At 50.9% G+C, this 20,315-nt stretch overlaps 1 protein-coding gene and 1 non-coding gene across 2 annotated transcripts in view; one reads left to right on the forward strand and one right to left on the reverse strand.

Annotated features, from left to right (window-relative positions):
- The window catches only part of PHGDH (phosphoglycerate dehydrogenase), a 33,563-nt gene extending 16,056 nt beyond the window's left edge, over positions 1-17,507 (reverse strand). Inside the window, exons 1-5 of the mRNA XM_037135138.2 lie at positions 17,260-17,507; positions 9,054-9,205; positions 6,867-6,932; positions 3,207-3,261; positions 3,015-3,113 (exon numbers count right to left, since the gene is read on the reverse strand). Coding sequence (XP_036991033.2) covers positions 3,015-3,113; positions 3,207-3,261; positions 6,867-6,932; positions 9,054-9,205; positions 17,260-17,397 — 510 coding nt within the window. The 5' untranslated portion in view covers positions 17,398-17,507. The remainder of the gene's footprint in view (positions 1-3,014; positions 3,114-3,206; positions 3,262-6,866; positions 6,933-9,053; positions 9,206-17,259) is intronic.
- LOC119041756 (small nucleolar RNA SNORD62) lies at positions 5,774-5,858 on the forward strand. Its single transcript, XR_005081100.2, has one exon. It is a non-coding gene; the product is annotated as a small nucleolar RNA SNORD62 (small nucleolar RNA).
- Positions 17,508-20,315: the final 2,808 nt, after the last annotated feature.

Raw genomic sequence — 20,315 nt, forward strand, 5'->3', positions numbered from 1 at the left:
CAGAGGCCGCCTCTCTTTCTATTCCCCGGAGAGGCCTGAATGATCCTCCTGCAGCCACCAGCGTTTTCCGAAGGATGGTATTTTACATTGGAGAAGGAATTCCAGGCACAGCCAAGGATCAGTCTGGCCTGTCAGAAGGTGCAAGGGTTATTCTTTGGGTGTTCTAGAGGGGACGAGCTCCGAGGCAGAAGCCCGCCCTTCCAAAATTGTGTAGCTTTTGAATCTTATGTTGTTTAAGTTTGCAAACTAACCTTATAGAAATAAGATCATAAAAACAGGAGAACTCAAGAGTTAAAGATTTTAGCCTTAATTGACAGGCTTAAGTGATTAAAGCTGGAACTCCAGAGTTGAAGATTGGCTTTAGTTGATAGGCGTAAGTTAACTAACGCCTGTTAAAAGTTGTTAATCCAAAACTGGGCTGCTTTTGAATAAAGACTCCTTTCCTATATCATCAAACCTCTGCCTCTGGAATTTTGTCCAGGGGGTAGCCCCTGGGCAGCAGAACCCCACTTGCTGTTGTAAGACAGTAGCATTTCAGCCCCTGTGCCCAAGAAGGAGCTGGTAATGGCCTATATTCATTGCTGCCACAACTCAGCCAGGCACTGCACCGCCATCCTGGGCAACTTGGCCCAGGCCACCTCTGCCGCCCTCTCCAAGACATACAGCTGTCTCACTCACCCCGGGCCTCTGGAGAGACTGCTCACCAAGTCCCCCTCTCAGGAGCTCAGTGACTATCTTGTAAAGACCCTCCCCAGAGCTTCTGTGCAGAGGACCGGGGCTCTAGCTCTCGCCACCGTGTAGTTTTACATTCTACTAAATAAGTAAATAAAAGATCTCGCGTTTAGCAAACTGAACACTGGTTCTTGTCTGAAAGCGATACACCATCTCTTTTATAATTCGTTCAAGAATCTTTCTTCCTTGCCACTGAGGAAATCTTGCTCTCCACAAGGGACCCCTTAAACATCAACCAAGGCTTGCAGGTCAATAATCTCTCTGCCCTGAGACAAAATCCATCTGGACCCAAACCGTGTTAGGGAGCTGCAGCCAAGTGGGCAGCTGAATGGGAAGAGAGGCCCCTGAGTTATTGCGAACGACTGGGCCAGGGAGCTCTTGAGGGCTTGGAGCGGGGGAGGCCACCCAAGGCATGTTTCAGGGGTTTACCACAGCACGTCTCAGAAGCAAGACAGCCTAGAGGAACCGTCTAGACACAGCTCGACAGAACCCCCGAAAGGGAGGCAGCCACACCAGACGTGGGCCTGCCATGCAAAATGTGCCCAGGAACACAGATTAACACCGATGAGCAGGTCCTAGCCATCTCTGACTCAAACACATGTCTGAGGGGTGGCAGCCACTCCTACTGCTGATGTTCAAGGTCCTCCATCCCCAGGGCCCCCAGAAGCAGCTCCCACAGGAGCTGAGTGACCAAGTGTTGCCAGATGAACAGACAGCTGACTGATCACATCAGTTATTGAAGAAATCCGGTGAGGCTTTCTGTCTGGGTTAAGTCACTGCCAAAGTCTCAAGTCCCGGACAACAAATGTCCCTGAATTAAAAGAATCTGATGTGATATGGCACCAGACACAGGGAGTGAAAGTATCAATAACAGAATGGCCGTTAGGCCTGGAACTTGTTCCTTCCAAAGTTACCGCATCGGCAACGAAACCCGGGCTCACCTGTTTGGCAATGCGTACTCTGAGTTTCCCTGACCCCTGACCCCTGCTTTTAGATCATCAGAATTCCCTGTGAGCTAAACCTTTACTTTGATCCCTCACAAAAGAGGCAGGAGGAGAAAGTGCTCTTTGTGGGGACTGCACCAGGCCTCCCCAGCACAGAGAGAGGTGGGGCTGGTTTGTTTTCCTGATCAGTGGATCCTACTGGGCCACACCCTCTGCTCCCAGAGATTTAGGAAGTGTACCTGCCCTTCCCAGTGCTGAGGCCCAGGAAAGATGGCAGCAGGCTGGGATATGGCGGGGACTGGAGGCGGGAGGCAGAAAGAAGCTCAACATGGTAGAACGGATGCCCACCTGCGATCTTGTCTATCATCCACTCACTGGGAGTCCTTAGCAAACATGTGAACTACAGAGGTCAATATAAAGTTAAGGGTTCATCTACAAGGTCCCTCTAACTCTATGACGGTGGGAGGGACAGACAGAAAGGGAGGGAGCAAGGGAGAAATGGGAAATTCTGTAACAGTGTTATGTTAATTTTCTAGATCTGATTTTCAACGCTCTTTTCTTTAATGTTTAACTAAAGCCTCCCTGGTTGCAATTTGAACCCACACCCCCTCACAGCCACTGTCAACAGGGAGATGCCCGCCAGCCCCCCCCCCCAGTTGCCTGTCACTGTGGCCAACGCCGACACCTCTGTGGATCCCTCTCTTGGCTGAGTGTCCTCCTCCCTTGCCATGTCCCCGGTGGTGGCACTGCTATTGATGACAACACTCCCTCAACTAGAAGCCTCCCAGGACAGGATAAAACCCGTATGGGGTGGGGGCAGAGGTCAGAGACCAAGTCCGAGAAACGTATGGGGTCTTCCAGCCACCGCTGGCTCTACAACCATATCAGCGAACAGACAAGCGCCTTTCAGTCTCTTCTGGAGTGTGGAGGGGAACTAGACGGACAGAACTGCTCTGTTGTAAGGCTATCTATCAACTGCTCGTGTTTCTGAATTATCACAGGCGACAGACACAGCAAAGAAGGAGGCCCTCACGGCAGGGGAGGGAAGGTTGGCAGGATCGGGACCCCTCTCTGCTCTGCTGGGACTCAGGGCCGTTCCTCCCCCCAGAACTGAAGCACCTCCACCAAGTATTTCTTGATTTTGCAGATTTTGAGTTCAAGAGTCCACATAGGCAGGAAACCCTCCCTCCTTCGCTGGCTTTACCGCCTGTTTAAGTCAAGGTTCTAAAAGTGGGGGCGGGGACGGGGGAGGTCAGACCCTTAGGACAAAGCCTTCAGCCTCTCTCAAACAAAGCTGCCTCTTCTAAACCTTCTACAGGAAGCCCACCAACCCCTTACCTTCATCCCAAAGGACTGCATCCGGGTGGCCACCTCTCTCCCAATTCTGCCCAGGCCAAGGATTCCCAGGGTCTTTCCATTCAACTCAGTTCCCATGAACTACAGCCAAACAGGCAAAGAAGCCAAAGTCAGCATCAGGAATGAACCTCAGGCACTGAGCTGGGGGTGGGGGAGGCAAGGCCGGCTGCTCACCTTCTTCCGCTCCCATTTGCCATTCTTCATGGAAGCCGTCGCCTGGGGAATCTGCCTGCAAGGGTAGACACAGGTTTAGCCGGCCCATGCAGACCCCCGCCAGCTCAGGAAGGAAGCATGACGTGCCGTGTGCGCAGCCACCACCTCTGCCTGGGTCTGGGGGCCTCAGGTTCAGAAGCACGGAGGAGGGTCGAGGTGGTGCAGCAGAGCGGAACCCTGGCAAACTTGACTTGGGGTCTGGGGTATCAGCGTGACTCTGGGCACATAACAGTCAACAGCCAATCCTCCAGGGTGTGTAGGGACAACAAAATGTGGTGTCGCAGAACTCTGATGGCATCAAGTGCTCCAGAACTTCAAGGATTTTTGTTTTCCTAGTCTCTCCAGGGACACAGCCTACATCTACTGCATCAGGGACAATTGATTATTTATTCTTCCTGAGGAGTTTCTGAAGCCCCAAAGGCCTCGGGCTAGATTTCAACGGGTGGGTGTAACAGTCCTGACACTTCCAACTTCTACTCCACCTCCCGCCCCACCCTGCAGGCACACTCACGCCCCACCCCACACAGCCTCTCCCCTCCTGTTGGTTAATTAACATGCAGGTCTGAGTCTCCTAGTGGTTTCTGGAGGAGACGAAGGGAGTAAGGGCAAAGTCAGAGGTCACAGGGTAAGATGTCACTTGGGACAAGGCCATCCAAGCTTCTTATAGGAAATGTTCAGATGTGCATTAAGTTGTTTTAACCCCCAACTGCATAATGCCCAACACTGGAGGTTAAACACCTCACCCAGCATCACCCAACTGGAGTCAGCTGAACTGGTTCAAAGCCAAGGAAGATCCGACCAGGCAGCCTCCAAAGTATTTAAATGCAGGCTTTCCTGCCAACCACAAAATTTAGTGGTGTGTGTTGTGCGTGCACACACGAAAAGATTCCAAGATATTGTTTCTGTGTTCCTACATCACTGACTCATTAAAACAAACAAACAAAAAATCTGCCCTGGATGGTGTGGCTCAGTGGATTGAGTGCCAGACTGCAAACCAAAGGATCACCAGTTCAATTCCCAGTCAGGGCACATGTGTGGGTTGCAGGCCAGGTTCCCCAGTAGGGGGCCCTCAAGAGGCAAGCACACATTGATGTTTCTCTTCTTTCCTCTCTCTAAAAATATATAAATAAAATATTTTAAAAAGAGAAGTTTAAAACAAATTCTTTCATGTCTAAACGTCACTGTGACTTGCACCCGAGGGTGGAGCTGCTCTCCTGTGATGAGAGCCCCATGGACTCATGGGTAACTTCGGCCAAACTTAAGGACACAGCGAGAAGCTCCATCTCCCTCCTCTTGCCCATCATGCCTCATTTCAGGAAACTAATAACGGAGAGTGACTTGCGTTGGTGGAGAGGAAGTGCTCTCTTTCCAGCAGAGCCATCCTGACAAATGCCTCATCTAGCGTGACGGAGCCCCCCCCCGTCCCTCCACCTGCCCCCTCTCGGTCCCCTTATCTCCCGCCCCCTGCCCACCTGACTGCACAGTGCTGCCTAAGATGCACCACGGACCACAAGAAATCCCAGACCCTCCCTCTAGCTGCTGCACCCAGCTAGTCACAGAGCCAGGTTAGGTCCTCACCAGGCCAGACTCGGGGACCAAGAAGTGGGCGAGGAGCCTACGAGGGGCCTGACTTACAAGAGAAGGTAGAGCAGGCAAAACGGGGAAATCTGCGTCTGTTGCCTTCTCCTCTCTATGTCACTGTTCTTCTCCAGCACCTGAGGAACCCCTGTCATCTGTTCGAAGCGCCCCTCCCCTGCCGTGAGGCCTATCCTGGGCCTCTACACCCACAGGGCCCAGTGCTCTTGACCTGACCCTTCACAGCTCCCATTCCAGCCTATTGCTGCCCTGCCAGGAAAGCAGTCTGAGGAAACACACAAATCACAAGACGGCAGTTCCTTCTTAACGGGTCCTTATTTCTTAGTTTTGAGGCATCTTTGATGAGTGAGGTCATGGGTGAGGGACTGGGCCTGGGGTGCCCTCTTTAAATCATTCCATTTTTCCGATTCCTGGATGGGGAAAAATCATCCCTGTTTCCCAAGCCTTTCCTTCCACCTCCAGGGGAAAAAAAGTGAGAGAATGAATTAGATAGAAAGGAGATCCCTCCCTCACACAAACAAACAAAAAACAAAACCCAAAACCCAGCAGTGGGTTTAACAGCACAGGTGACACCTGGGCTCAGGCCTCCCCACTTTCTGGGGGAAATAAGTGTAGTTCAGATGGCCTGGGAGACCCAGACAGCCAGCTCAGCGACCCTTCCAGGCTGGGTCCCCTCTGCTGCGGCAGCTGTCCCCGTTCCTCTGTCTCCAACCTCTTCCCCTCTTCACTGGCCAGTGGACACCAGTGAATATCTTAGAGCAGAAATCCCAGGGAAGAGTGAGACACAGGTGAGCCCCTCCTGGTCTTCCCCAGCAGGAGGGAGACCGGGCTCGGGTGAGGGAAAGAGGAACTTCTCGGCCCCAGAAGATTTCAGGCCTGAGCAGAGAAGCAAGGAGACCTGGCTGCCTGGCCGCTCGTGTAAGGATCCCAGGTCTCAGTGATTCGTTTCCAGTACAGCCTCTGACCCTCTGATGTGGACTCGGTGCCAGGGAGATGAAGAGGAAAGCGCCCGAGAGATCAAGGAAAAAGAATCCAAGGTTCTGCCAAGGGACCTAGGGCAGCTCCCTGCCCCGTGACTGGCTCCACTCCCTTCCCCTTGGTCACAGAAATGCCTGTTCAACAGTCATGTCACTACCCAACACAGTAGGGCTCATGCATATTATGTGTCCGTCCAAAGGTTCCTAGGCTGTCCATCCCCTCTACTCGAGAGGCCCCACCCGCAGAATTCTGCCAAAAAAGGTCAAAGATTTAACCATTTGTGTTCCCTGGTGTTACGAACCCACAAGTAGGCAAAGGGATCTGGGGGCAGCTTTCTAGTCTGTTCTGTTCTATTCTAATTCTATTCTGTTCTATTTCTATTTCTATTCTATTCTATTCTATTCTATTCTATTCTATTCTATTCTATTCTATTCTATTCTATTCTATTCTATTCTATTCTATTCTATTCAACACAGATCTGTGAGGATGGTGATAGACAGGTTAAGCCCTGTCACCTGGCCAAGGGAATCAGTGAGGGACATGGCTCAGCTGAGGAATCCAAAGGCAGCTTCTTGGATGAATTAACACTGGAGCTTTATCTTAAAGAATGAGCAGTTCCCCAGACGAAGACGTTGGGGAAGGTGCTCCAGGCAGCAGGAACAGCATTTGCAAGGCTCAGCGGATAGAAGGTAATGTGTGGAAACCAAATGCAGGACCCGCACAGAGAATAGATGCAGAGGGTGGAAAGAGAGAAAGGAGAAAAGAAAGATCACGCACAATTCCTCTCTCCACAACCCTGCCCCTGGGCGATGAGCGGCAGCCCAGTGGCCGCCCCTCCCCACTTGTAAGCACTTGGATCCCGACCTTGGTGCTCCAGAGCCAGTGGACGGAATGTTCGGCAGACGACTGACAGCGTGAAGGTTCTTGGCGCCCTGCACCTCGAGAAGCTGAAGCGTCCCCCAGGTTCTGTGGGTCACTCTGCTTGGGGAAATGGTACTAACTGACCACCAGAGGGACTGGCTCTGCTGTGAGAAGTCAGCCACTTACCTGGCAAGACACAGGATCATCCCACAGGTGAGCTCCGCGGCACTGAGACTGTTCCCATTAGGCGTGCTGAGGAGGCAAGGAGAGAGGGGACATCAGCGGGCCCGGACCCAGCATTCCCACCCCAGCCCAGCAGGAAGCCCGAGGACCCCCTGTGCTCCCACTCCTGGCTCTGCTCCTACCCGCTCTCGATGTACAAACCCCACGCCGCTGCCCCTGGTTTCGCTGGTGTGCCGCTGCTACACCCCGGGGCTGGAGGAAACGCTGGCTTTGTGTTTCCACGCGGAGGGACCTCCAGTAGAGAAACGCACCTGGTCTCTCCACCGAAATTCACTTCTCGGAGGCACGGAAGTGTCTCCCCGATTGGGAAAGGTGTGTGTGGCCTGGACCCTGTCTGTCTCCTCTCATTTCAGAACCTACCTGCCGGCAGGACGCACAGGCCGGCCTCGGCTCCATGTCACACATCAGATGGAGGCTGTGCTCGTGAGGGCGGTACATCTATCAGATGCAGGGGTCAGCCCTTGCCCGCCGACCTCCACAAAGGTGCCCACCCTGGCTTTTACTAGTAACCAAGTGAACAGTTTTATCTCCACTGTGGGGCTTCTCCTCCCATCCTTCAACCAGTTCTAAAGTGAGAAAGCTCCCTCGCACCTTTACACTCAGAGCAACGCTGACTCCGCCCATTTTACAGAAAGGAGAAGAGCCGGCCGCCTATGCAACTATTTTTCTTTCTCCAGGCCTTTTTTGTTTTGGGAAGAATTTATTAACATACACGTTCACCCTCCTTCTCCCCCTTGGGTCTTTTCATCTCTGGAAAATGAAGGTTACAAGGAGAGAAAAGGACAAGAGATTCCTTATTTTAAAAAAGGTCCACATGAAGGGACTCTCAGACATCTTGGCGACTGCGCTTGGTTGGGGGCCGTCCCGCACCCAAGGCAGGAAGACGATGGCTGCAAAGAAGACGAGAAAGTCACTGAAGTCGATCAACTCGAGGCCCTGACTTTTGCTATGAAAGGTGGGAAGTACATGCTGGGGTACAAGCAGCCTCTGAGAAGGACCAGAAATCCTCGCCAACAGCCGCCCAGCCTGGAGGACGGCTGACGTTGGAGGGCTGGGCCACGCCGGCCGAGAGTGGTGCCGGCACTATGGCGGCGATGGTACGAACCGGGCACGGCGTGTGGGTAGCATCAGAGCACGCACACCGGCGTCACTGACCCGGGTGACTGGTGTCATTAGAGGTGTGCCAGGTCAGACCAATGGGCAGTAAATCATGCAAAATCTTTCTTTAATAAAACTGGTTTTTTGGCTTGGTTTAAAAAAGAAAAAAGGATTCTCAGAGCCCACCTTTGCACCAGACCCTGGCTCCCCAGATCCCCAGCCAACAGGCCGGATGGGGATGCGGGAGGAGGGGCCGGGCCAGCGGGCTGCTGCCCCTGGGGCCAGGGCCCGGAAGTCACAGGGCTACTGGTTAACATTCCTGCTGCTGGGTATTGCCCTCAGTTGGGTGACAGACCAACTCACCCCTACCCTACAGGGGGGTTGAGGGAAGGGACTAGAGGACAATGAGGTTCCCAATGGAAGAGAAAAGGACTCCAAGGGACAGAGAAGTGGACTGGGAACAATCTTGCCTCAGCCAGTGCCAGGCGGGAGCCAGAAAGGAGTGTCTCCTTGCACTGGCAGTGATGTTTCCCCTGAATTTATGCAAAAACAGTTCCAGCGGGGACACTTTTCCTATTGGCCCTGAGGCGTGAAAGAGAAACTGTGCTCTTGGCTCCAGGGGGTGCAGGGAAGTAAGGAAGATGAAGGCAGAGTCACCCTGGTAGCAAAGGCTGTGCGTTTGGGTTTAGAGCAGGAGCAGGGCTAACAATATCTGGCTCCAGACAGAACGAGGGAGGGGGAGGGGCAGAGCTAATTCAGAGGAGCCAGACAAATTCACTAACTTTCTTCTGCCTCCTGAACCAGGCTGAAGACTACAAACATCTGTGGGGTGGGTTCGTGAGGCACTGAGTTGACAAACACAGCCTCAAGGTCAAACCCTTGGGCGCCACTAAGCTGGAAGCACTGACCACCCTGGATCAGGCCTCCTCCTCCTGGAAGCCCTCGGACTCCGACCCGGCTCTCTCTAAAGTGAGGTTTCTCCTCCCTCCTCAAGGCCTGTCTCCACACTCGCCCCCGGCCTCCACGACTCACTTCATGACCAGGATGCCCTTCCTTGTGGCGGCCTCCAGATCCACATTGTCCACGCCCGTGCCGGCCCGACCCACCACCTGGAGCTTCTCTGCTGCGTTGATGACATCAGCGGTCACCTTGGTGGCCGAGCGGACAATGAGGCCCTCGCAGTCCTGCGGCAGAAGGAGAAACAACTGGGTGCATCGAGCTGGACTGAAGACCTCCTCCTAGAGCTTCTCTGCCCAAAGCGGGGCTGCCACATGCTGGCGGACTTGGGATGTTCTCGGGGAAGGGGAAGCAAGGGCACCCATGTACTGTTTACACACCCGAGAGCTCCACCAGTCAGGTCTGGGTTCAAATCCAAGCCCCAGCCCTTAGAAGCCAAGAATCTGAGCTTCAGCCTCCCCAACCGTGTGGGAAGAGGCACGACAGCTGGCCCCGGCCCAGGGATGCCACTCCTGCATCGACCCTGAGCAACTACAGGAGGTGGGACCGAATTCCACCTTGGGAGCCCCCGTGCTGAACGTGGAAGGCAGTCAGCGAATGTCCTGGTTGGCTGAATGAAAAAGTGAAGTGCGGAAAGGCAAAACGGTCGAAAGAAAGCATTTCCTAAAATAGAAACCAAAGTAAGGGGGAAGGGGAGAACAGTGAAATTGGTCCCTAATGGCTCAAACTCCAGGCAACATTAGACTAAATACATATGTGAAAAAAAAGATTCTAGTCATCACAGCCACTTTACTTGGGCTAAGCTAGACCCCAAGACTGGCTTCAGAGGCTCATCCAGACCACCCTGGGGTGTCTTCCCAGAGTAAGGATACTGTTGCTGAGACACCCAATGAGCATCCCTAAGAAACACCCCATGCGCACATGTCTGCCCCGCACTGGCCATCCCAGGTGGGTGAGGAAGAAGCAAGAGTCGTCACAGGAGCAGCGGGCTGGGAGTCGAGTTGGGAGGCTGGGTGCTAGACCCAGGCCAGTCACGCCACCCCCAGCCTGGTCTCTGCCTGTACCAGGGTTGGAGCAAATGGCCCCTTAAGCCCCTCCCACATCTGATCTGACTCCCGTGAGTAAAGTCTCTGGATTTTCCTCAGTGAAGCTCTCGGATGGACCCCACAAGAACTTTCTTCCCTCCGTTTGAGGTCTGTCTAGAAAAAGTCCAGCCATTGTTAATGTAACCAGAACAGTTTGCATGACCTGGATGGAACCTGGCAGCCAAGGAGAGTGGACCGGAACGCACATGCATGAACAATGACGACCTCACGGTACTAGCCAGTGGGGGCAGTAGATGCCCTTGAGTGAGCATGTGCACTCTGTGGCCGTCGCATTCAAAATGACTGAGAGACTACAGTAATGAATCTGTATCAGATTTTGCATTAAGCTTTAACATTCCTCCATGGAAACTACTGGGATGATTCAGAAGGCCGCAGCTATGGGCAACTGGTGATTGGCAGCTTCGTCACAACAATGCACCTGCTCATGCATCGCGTCTCCTGCAGAGTTTTTGGTGAAAAATCAAATTACCCAAGTGACTCAACCGCCCATCCCCCACAGCCCAGATTTGGGGCCCTGTGGCTTCTGGCTTTTTCCCAAACTAAAATCACCTTTGAAGGGGAAGAAATTTGAGACCTTTGATAAGATTCAACAAAATATAACAGGGCATGTGATGGCGATTAGAACTGTGTGAGGTCTCAAGGTGTCCACTGTGAAGGGGACTGAGGCATCACTGACTGTCACCATGTACTTTCATCCCAATGTTTCTTTTACCTTGTATCTTCAATAAACGTGTCTTTTTCATACTGCATGGCTGGAAGGCTTCTGGACACACCTTGATCTGGCATCATGCTAGGCCCTGTCACATGAGGTAAACTCGCAGCTCCGCTCCTCAAGCTCACAGTGACACACACAGGACAGCTCCCTGTCGCACGTTGAGTGGTGCGATCTCGGCGTGTCCGAGGCACGAAAAGCTTAGAGGAAACAGACAGCAGCCACCCTGTCTGGGCTGGCAGCCAACACCAGGTACTCTGAATACCTCCCTAGTTGAACACCAGCCAATGCCCAGGCAGAAAGGGGACACTGCTGTCTGTCCCACATTCAAGTCCACTGCACTTGGCTCCAAAGGAAAAGGCTCCCCCTGCCTGGCCACACACTGCCGGATTTTCAAGACAAGGATCAATTTCCCTTCCATGAAACATTTGCAAAAAATCCTAGGCTCCCTCACCGCGCCTCCTCCATTTTCTTATCATCTGTTTCACATTTAGACGTCCTCTCTCTGACCTGCAGTTCGTTTTCCTCATCTGTATTTTATGTCTCTAAAGCAAAGATTATTTTAATAGCTGATACGCAGTAAAACATTCCACTGAAAAAATGAATCCCATGATTAGAGAGGCCCATGAAAACCTAACCTCACCATTCTCCCCACCCCCAACGTCCTCCCCAAATAGCTGAACAGGCCACGTGATTGAAAATCCAGCACCAGATATATTCCCATCTCCAGACTATGGTAAAAATGATTAAGATCTATATATACAAGGACACTCAAGAGTTTTCTGAAAAGGGAGAACAAGCTGGGAGAGAGAGAAAAAAGTTCAGACAGAAAAAAGTTCAGCCAAATCAGTGAACAAAACCCAATAGGCAGTAGACAAACAGACACAGGTACATGTGGGAACTTAGAAAACAAAGGTGAAATTCAAAGTCATGGGCAAAGCAAGATCTGTACAATAAATGGCACCAGGAAAAGGTAATGAACAAGATATTTAATTGCTACCTCACTACAGATTTTTAAAAATCCAGATGAATTAAAGAAACTTAAAAAATACAAGCAGTAGAACAAAATGCAAGGGGATACATTTATGATCTTGGGACGAGAGAGTTTCACAAGCAAGGCACGAGTCCCAGAAGTCACCAAGGAAAATATGCACGAGTTTGATTGCATTTGAAATGTGAACTTCCGTATGGAAAGGATCCATAAACAGAGTTAAAGCCAAGCTTGACAGGGGAGAAACGTTTCCCAACATGTGTAACAGAACGAAGATTCATCCTCCAAAATAATCAAGACTTCCTACAAATCACTTTCTTACATGATAGAAAACACAGTTAAAAAAAAAAGAAAGGCAAAGCTGTAGTAAGTAGGCAATTTAGAGAAGAACTAACAAAGTGGCCAGTAATTTATTACAAAACTTGTGAACACTAGATATCAAAGAAATGCGAATTTTAAAATGTTGTATCTTTGTAGTTAACAAAATAGTCGTGGGGTTGAATGCACAGGGCGGGCACACGCAGGTTTACAGTTGTGAGTACGTGAAACGGAACTTAGTCTTGTACTATTATTTATTAAGCATCGTGTTATGTTCCATGCAAACAACTGTGAGCCTGTGTTTGCCCCGCCCTCTTGTCAATAACATTATAACAACTGTGTGTGGTGCCAGGCGGGCACTGGAATTACCAGGGAGATCACTTTGTAATTGTATAAATGTCTAATCATTATGCTGTATGCAAGAAACGAATGTAAAATAATACTGAATATGAACTGTAATTGAGGAAAGCAAAAAAAATTAAAAAGCCAACTTAACGATAGTTTAATATATACTTTTTTGTTTACTTCATTTTCACATCAGAGTATTACCATGTTTGACATTTTCTCATGAACCAGTGATACACAGAATTTTAAAATTACTTTCAGATTATTAACCTGTTCCTTGCTAGACATCTCTGTGGATTGATGTTTAAAATCAAATCAAATCGGGAAACTTCCTAATTTGCCACAGGATGGTAGTAAGGCCAAGTCGTGTATTAGGTTTAGAAGATCAAAACACGGTGCTTTTATTTTTTATTTTAAATTTTTTATCCTCACCAGAGACCTTTTATGTTTACCAGTTGGTGCTCCATGTGGTAATTTCAGGTATCATACTGACAAAAGAGAAAGTTGATAATACTCGGTGTTGGTGAAAAGACAGGGAAATAGGAGTGTAAATTACATAACCTTCTTGGAGGGCAATTTCACAGCAAGGGAGCACATTTTGAAGGCATATTCCTTTACCACCAGCAATGGCACCTTGGGTAATTGGCAAGACAGAGGAAACAGAACTTCCTGTGAAGTGGTCAGCCCAGCGCCAGGGGTCCAAGTTCAACTGACAAGAAGTGGGCAGGGGCCACTCACAGAGTCACAGTCTTATTACCACTTTGCCTCTTCTTTTTCTGGGCCCACATCTCAGGCCCAGTCCTGCTCTGCACATGCTACCCCAATCACCTCCTCGAGTCACCCCCAAGGGTCTGGCCTCCTTGAATTCTCTCTCCAAAGCGGCCACCACCTTCTCCAAACCTCGGGCATCTGCTTCTCAGAGAACAGAACAGACCGGCTGTGGGTGCAGACAAGGACAGCCCCAGCTGTCCACCCCATTCTTGTAGGCCCTGAGGACAAGTTCAGGAACAGCACTAGTTTTTCTTTAACCAGCCCAGCCTCGCTCTATGGAAGGATCTCCCTTAGGGAGATTTACCCTGCAGCCTCTCTCTACTTTTCCTCAAGGGTAGTGCCCCTCAAACCAGCTTTCTTCCGAGCCAGAAAGTCTGAAGAGTCTCCACTCGACCCAGTACAGACGTGCACTCAGGGCTGGTCCGAACCACGAGGACAATCTGCCCTCGGAGACTCCCATTCAGCAAACCCTGGTCCCAATCCTGTTGGCCAGAGTTCACTGGCTTCCAAGGCCTCTTACACCCTCCACACCCCCAGCTTCATTCAACTGCATCATCAGCTGCTTCAATCAGCACATATTTAATGAGACAATGTGCCCACCTATCTCCTGCTGATCCCTCAACATACTGGGCACTCTCAGGCACCATCCTCTTCTCAGACCACATGTCATTCCTCCCAGACTTTGGCTCCATGCAGCCTGCTCCTCTCCTCACGTAGAAAACTACAGCCTTTTGCAAATCCTCTGTCATGGGATTCATCCTCAGTTTGCTGCGATTCTACCTTTCTTTCCAGCATCCCCAAGGCCCACTTTGGCACTCCCAGGGCGGAGTACACCTCTCACCACCTTCTCTGCTCTTTGAGCGCCTTATCAGCGTTAGGAGCGTCAGCTGGCAAGGTGCACCTCCTCCTGGGCCCCAACCCCATCCCCCAGCTGCCTCAGTGCTGGAGAACAGCAGGCCCCTGTTCTGCTGGACTGATGGCTGCTCCGGACAAACTGCCAACTCAGCAGTGAAAACCCATTCACGTTTCCCAAGTTCACACATACTTTCCCAACAAGGACAGGCTTGGCCCTGGAGGCAATGCTAGCATTGCTCATGCCTCTGACTTAAATCATGGATGAAGTCCAAGAGAATTTCCAGGTCAGTTCCCCAGCCATAAAAGATGCAGGTAGGCTCTGTTCTGTACATCAGGTGTGATCCTGATTAAGTTGGGGATTATTTAACTTTTGCAAACTAAATCCTGGTGTACAGTCTGGAAATTCCTATTTTAAATGAGCCTTTCAAAAGACTCTTGCGTGGAAATTTATTCCCTTCTTTATCTTTCTTAAAATTCTGAGATAAAGGTGTCAGTATGCTTCCCTAAGTTATCACCAGCATGCAGTCTAACTGGATTCTGACCTGCACTGCTATTTAATGGGACAGGAGAAAACATGCCAGCGCATCACATACGGTGAAGGTATCATTTCATGAAACTTCAGTGTGTGCATGTACACATACGTGAGTGTAGACTGAGTTGTGATGTAAAGTGAATTTCTGATTGTGGGTCCCGGGCAAAGTTTACAAGCCACTGATCTAGGCTAAGAGTTAAATGTTCCTTGCATATTTAAGACATGGCATCTGCAGAACGAGGAGGAGTACAGTCTCAGTTTTGTGAGTTCCTAACTCCTAAACGTTTTTTAATTAAGACCCATAGTTAGAAACATAAGATTAAATTGTGATTTTTAAACCCACACCCCCCCCAGCTACAACACATAATTGCAACAAATTTCATGACACAATATTAGCCTTAGTATCTCCACTGCTCTCTGATATTTCTTATTTTGCTTTTTTAAAATGCTAATCATGACCCATTAAACCGACTTCATTACCCAGTAATGGACTAGCTGTGACTTGCTTCAAGTCTGAAAAGGACCGTTCTGGGGGAGTGAGAGAGAGCAAACCGTGCCTGCCCAGAATACTAAGTGGGAGTGGAGACCACGCCTGCTTCAGGCCACGTGCTGGAGCTTCCTTCAGTGTTAACAAAGATTTAAATGGGGGGGCGAAAGGCAGAGGCGGGGGAGGGAGCCGGGCAAGGGGAGGGACACTAACGGCGGAGGCCTCTGCACTCAGAATAAAAAGGCACGCAGCAGAGAAGCCCCCCTCCGGTGGGCTGCCAAGGAGTCTAACCAACACTCCCAACTGAATGCTTTACAAAAACAGGATGGCTGGGTGCTCCCACACAGCCCACGGATGCCCGGCAGTCTAGCCAAGAAAACACCCTTTCTGTCCCGCAAGTTTGCAGGGCCTTTACAAAGGCCTCCGGACTGCAGCTCCAGACTCCCAGCATCCACCTGGCTGAACGCCCAACTTCACTGAAGCCCCCACTCCTGCGGAGGCCTCCGGTTCTTCCCAAATCTGTATTTACCCCTCCCTGGTTCTTCTCAATCCCGCACTTACCCCTCCGTGACTCATCTCCCCCACCCCCAATCCCCATAAGACCTCAAACTTCCATAAGAAAGCTACAAAGCCCCTAAGGGAAGGCCACTCTCCTACTCCAGAGATCTGGTGGAGGTCGTTGATACTATCCATACAAAAGAGGAGGTGAAGAATGGGAGGTGCTCTGTCTCATCTAGCCCTACCCTGCTCCTTAGGTCAGAACCTGGGCCCTTGCCCCCCCACCCCGCCCAGGCTGATCGCCCCTTCTCTCTGCTTTTTCAGCGGTCGGATCAAGCAGAGGCCGAGCTGCTGCTGCATGGTCCCATTTCCCACTCATGTGGTGAGTCAATCGTCTCAATCGCCGTTTGGCCAGGCTCCCTAACTCACCTACAAGCTTCCTGAAGGCTAGGACCGGTCAGACACTTCTCTGAGTACAGGACAGGGTGGATATGGGGCCGGGGAGTCGAGGAAGAGACACAACGGCAGAGAAGACTGCACAGACAGTGCTGAGGACCGTGCAGTAGCGGAGGAAATAACAGTAGCTGCCTCTTTAGGGGGAGCTAAGGGTGGAAGGGGTGGATCCATCCTGAGGCTGGTAGGAGGCTACACTGCAGAGTGTGGAAGCTGGGGGATGGGGCGTAGACACCCAGGTGCCAGGAGTGTAGAAGTGCAGGAGCTGGAAGAGTTCACAAAACAAGTGACATTCACTGGGCGAAGCCACCAAATCTCACAGGGCCCTTACAACCAAGGTAAATTACGACCGCGGAGGAAGACTGGGCTAATTCTACATCACGACAGATACACGTTCCTTAGAAAGATTTGCTAAGAAACAGTGTACCAGTTTCCTAGGGGCGCCTGGGATGGATTCTAGTCCTGTCTTGTCATTCCTGACCAGCGATGAGGTCAAGGCGAGGCCATCTGCTGGGGCCACGTGCGGAAGCCAAGCCTGGACCTCTGAGGCGGCTGCTGCGGCCGCGTGGGCGGCCGGGGAAACTCGGGCGCCCCCAGCCCGCGCGTTTCCTACGAGCTACCAGGGGGTGGAGGGGCGGTGAAAACTCGCAGCAGTCTTGCGTCAGACGAAAAGCGGGTACATTTGCTGCCTTGTCTGCAGCTTTTCCAGCTGCCACGAGACAGGCTGGGACTCGGCCAGCTCCGCCGCACCCCACCCCCCAACCCTCTGGGAAGGCAGGACTCCGCTGCGCGAGCCAGGGCTTAGTCGGGGTAGGATCGCGGGCCCCTGAGCCGGAAGCCACTTTGGCGCGCCTCCCTCGGTGCCCCGCGCGCGGGGCCCAGCGGCCAGGGCCACTGCGCACCAAGGCGCTGGGGAGCCGCGCTGGCATCCCGCGGACAGCCTGCAGGATCCGTTGGAGCAGCCTACACATTGCACTACTCGCGGGTGGCAAGCCAACGCGAAAAGCTCGGTTGCAAACTCAACGGAAAGTTTACATCCTGCAGCTCGCTGCCGTTGATCCTCCCTCGTCTCCCCCTCCCCCAACCCCCAAATCAGGAGGCCCCAGGACCGACTGATACACGGGACGGGGTGTGGGGGTGGGGCGCGCTGGCCCGGGCGCAGCGGCCAGCCTGCCTCCGCGGAGGATGCTTGTCTTCCTCCCTCTCGCATTACCTGCAGCTCGGCGATCAGCTCCTCTTGGCTCATGTTCTGCTTCTCCACCACCTGCAGCCCTCCATCTTGCAGGATCTTCCGGCAGCAAGGGTCCAGGCTATCACTGATGAGCACTTTCCGTAAATTTGCGAAGGCCATTGCTGGAGCCAGCCTGGAAATCGACCGCTCTCCCAGCGCAGAAACACCTAAACCCAGAAGCTACTGTTGCGACCGCCGGGCTAGAGTAACTGGGCGGGACTAAGGATCTCCCGCTCCCCCTTTATCTCCCCCTTCTGCTCCTACCGTCTCCTTTTGATTGGACAGAAATGCTTCAACTCGCGCCGGCTCCGCCTCCTCGATGTTCTCAGCCTTCAGTTCCCCTCCCATTTTATTATTCTCCAGCATCGAATTTCTCAATCTCAGCCAAAACCCATCCCTGCACCTGGTGAGCATATAGAAGCACGTTTTACGCTGCCTAGCTGATTTATATCTGAAATAAACTGAGAAAGATTCCTTCTCACTGTGAAAGCAATGTTTCATCTTCACCTCTTCCCTCCTAAGGACTCATTCATGAATTTCTGAACAGCGTTTATAGAACACGTGCCCATTTTGTTCAAGGCACCGTGCTGGGTGTTGAAGGGGGCTGGAACGTTAAAGAGACACAGCCCCTCTCCTGCAGCGGCCAACCATCTGAGAGCACTAAAGACACAGAAGGTTAAATAAAAAGCAATAGGAAACTATTGCTAAGAACTCACCAAGCAGCAATTAATTCTAAATGGATGATGCAATGAGAATCCTGAGTTTAAAAAACGCAAGGATCTGGTGAATTTAGACAGAATGTTTGTTCAAGTTCGTTTATTCCCCTCCTCCACTTTCTCTCTGTTAATAAAAATGAAGAAAAGGAAAATGATAGGTCAGCATGTTAGTCTAGACTAATGTACCTGCTGACGGAGGAGGCACTTCCCGGCTCTTGACTCTGTCCAAACCCCACAACCAGCGTGCTCTCCCGTGCCCCACTTTACAGAATTCCACTTTTGGATTATTTCTCTTTTTCATAATGTATTTCAATTATAATTGACATACAGTATTATGTCAGTTTCAGCTGTACAACATAGTGATTCAACATTTATATATTGCACCTTGCAAAGTGATCACCACAATAAGTCTAGTTACCATCTGTCACCCTAATTAGTGTGATGTTTTTGGTTCTATTTCCTATGCTGTACATTACATCCTGATATCTTGTTTTATAACTGGAAGTTTGTACTTCTTAATCCCCTACCCCTTTTCTACCCCTCCCCTCTGGGGACCGTGAATTTGTTCAGTTTTGGGTTGTTTAAGGCCACCTAGCATCGATGAGAAGCAGAATCAGGGGAGCTTGAGAACGTCTGGCCCAGTCAGCTGCTGTGGGCCATTGTTCTGCACCATTCAAACTCCAGTGTAGAGTCTTGCCCTAGAGAAGTACGCCACATCAGTACTATAAAAAAATAAAAGGTTTGGACTGCCAGTTCTCAGGCACAAGTCAGATGTTAGACCAAAGGCTCCCAACGGGAAATAAGATTGTTAGCTATCTTGTTTACTCGTTTGGATGATCTCTTGTTCCCACATTCCAGCACTCAGGATTCCACTTCTCTTCCTCTCAGGAGGTGGCCAGCAGCCTGGGGGTGCTGGGGACACACAGTAGAACTGGAGCTGGAGGCTAAGGAACGGACTTGGGAAGCACCCATTTCTGCTACTGCTTTCATTCAAGCCCTCCCATGGACACGCCCTCTGTTTCCATCCGAGGTAGAGTCTAAACCCAGCTCTCTCTAAAGGCATAACCTAACCCCTTCACCCTGAGTCAAACTTCTGGGATACTACTGAAGTCACATCCCAGCCCTTCCCCGCCTGTCACCTGGGCATTATTTCCTTTCTTATTTAAATTTGTTTTTAGAGGGAAGGGAGGGAGAAAGAGAGGGAGAGAAACATGGACATAAAAGAGATACCTTGATCTGGTTGCCTCTCACACTCTCCGGAACTGGGGACCTGGCCTGCAACCCAGGCATATGCCCTGACTGGGAATTGAACTGGCGACTGTTTGTTTCACAGGCTGGTGCTCAATCCACTGAGCCACACCAGCCAGGGCTGTTTCTTTATTGTTTATGCTACATGATGAAGGACACTTCTAAAACCATTAAGAAAAATAGTTAACAGATAAGAGTTAACTTCCAGGTGGAAAGGAGGATGTATGATCATTCTTACCATCGATAAGTCAGCAGTGTTCTCCTTAAGTTTCTGTAGCATTGTCTTCATCTCACATGTGTACATGTATGTGAACAGTTTGAGTCCTGTTCCCCATTAAATCAGAGATACAGCTTTGTAACCCCCTAATAGTGCCCAGCACGGTGGTCTCCACGTTATGGAGATCCAGAAGAAATTTCATTCACAAATCAATTTACTGAACGAGTACTATGTGCCAGGTCCTGTGTCTTAATACTGGGGATGTAGTGACGCATGAGACACATCTATCTCCTCAGAAAGAAAGAAAAACAAATTTAAAGTATAGCAGTAGAACTATAAGGACGGATGTGCTGAAATGCTCTGGGAGGAAGAAGGCGAGTCCCCCAACCCCCAGCACAGCTTAGGGGCTCCAGGCAGGCTCCTTCCCTGAAGGCTGCCTCTGAGCGGACACTCTGGTGCTCCCTGAACACAACCACACTGAGAGGCTGGAGGATGTGGAGATAAGTAAAACTTAATCTGCCTTCGAACTGCTCTTCCAGTTGCCTGGCCTTGAGAGCTGAAGAGGAAGTAGCCAAGTGGAGAAGAAGTGACATTTACAAAGGCCCGGAAGTGTAAAGAAATTGCCAAGTAGATGCCAAGGGGAGCAGATGAGACTGCAGAGGGGCCAGGGGCTGCCCTTAAAGGGCCTTGCCCTGAGAGGGAGTTTAAACTTGACTCTAAACTTGACTCAGAGGTGCTGAGCGATTTTTTAGAAGTGATTGGATTAAGTCAACCAGCCGAGCTGAGCCCTGATATCGCTAACGTAGATTGTATCCCTCCCCCCACATAAACACCCAACAATCACTTCTATTTCCTAC

Source organism: Artibeus jamaicensis, unplaced genomic scaffold (assembly GCF_021234435.1).
Source record: "Artibeus jamaicensis isolate MK-2021 breed Jamaican fruit bat unplaced genomic scaffold, CSHL_Jam_final scaffold_1689, whole genome shotgun sequence".
Classification (NCBI taxonomy): Eukaryota; Metazoa; Chordata; class Mammalia; order Chiroptera; family Phyllostomidae; genus Artibeus; species Artibeus jamaicensis.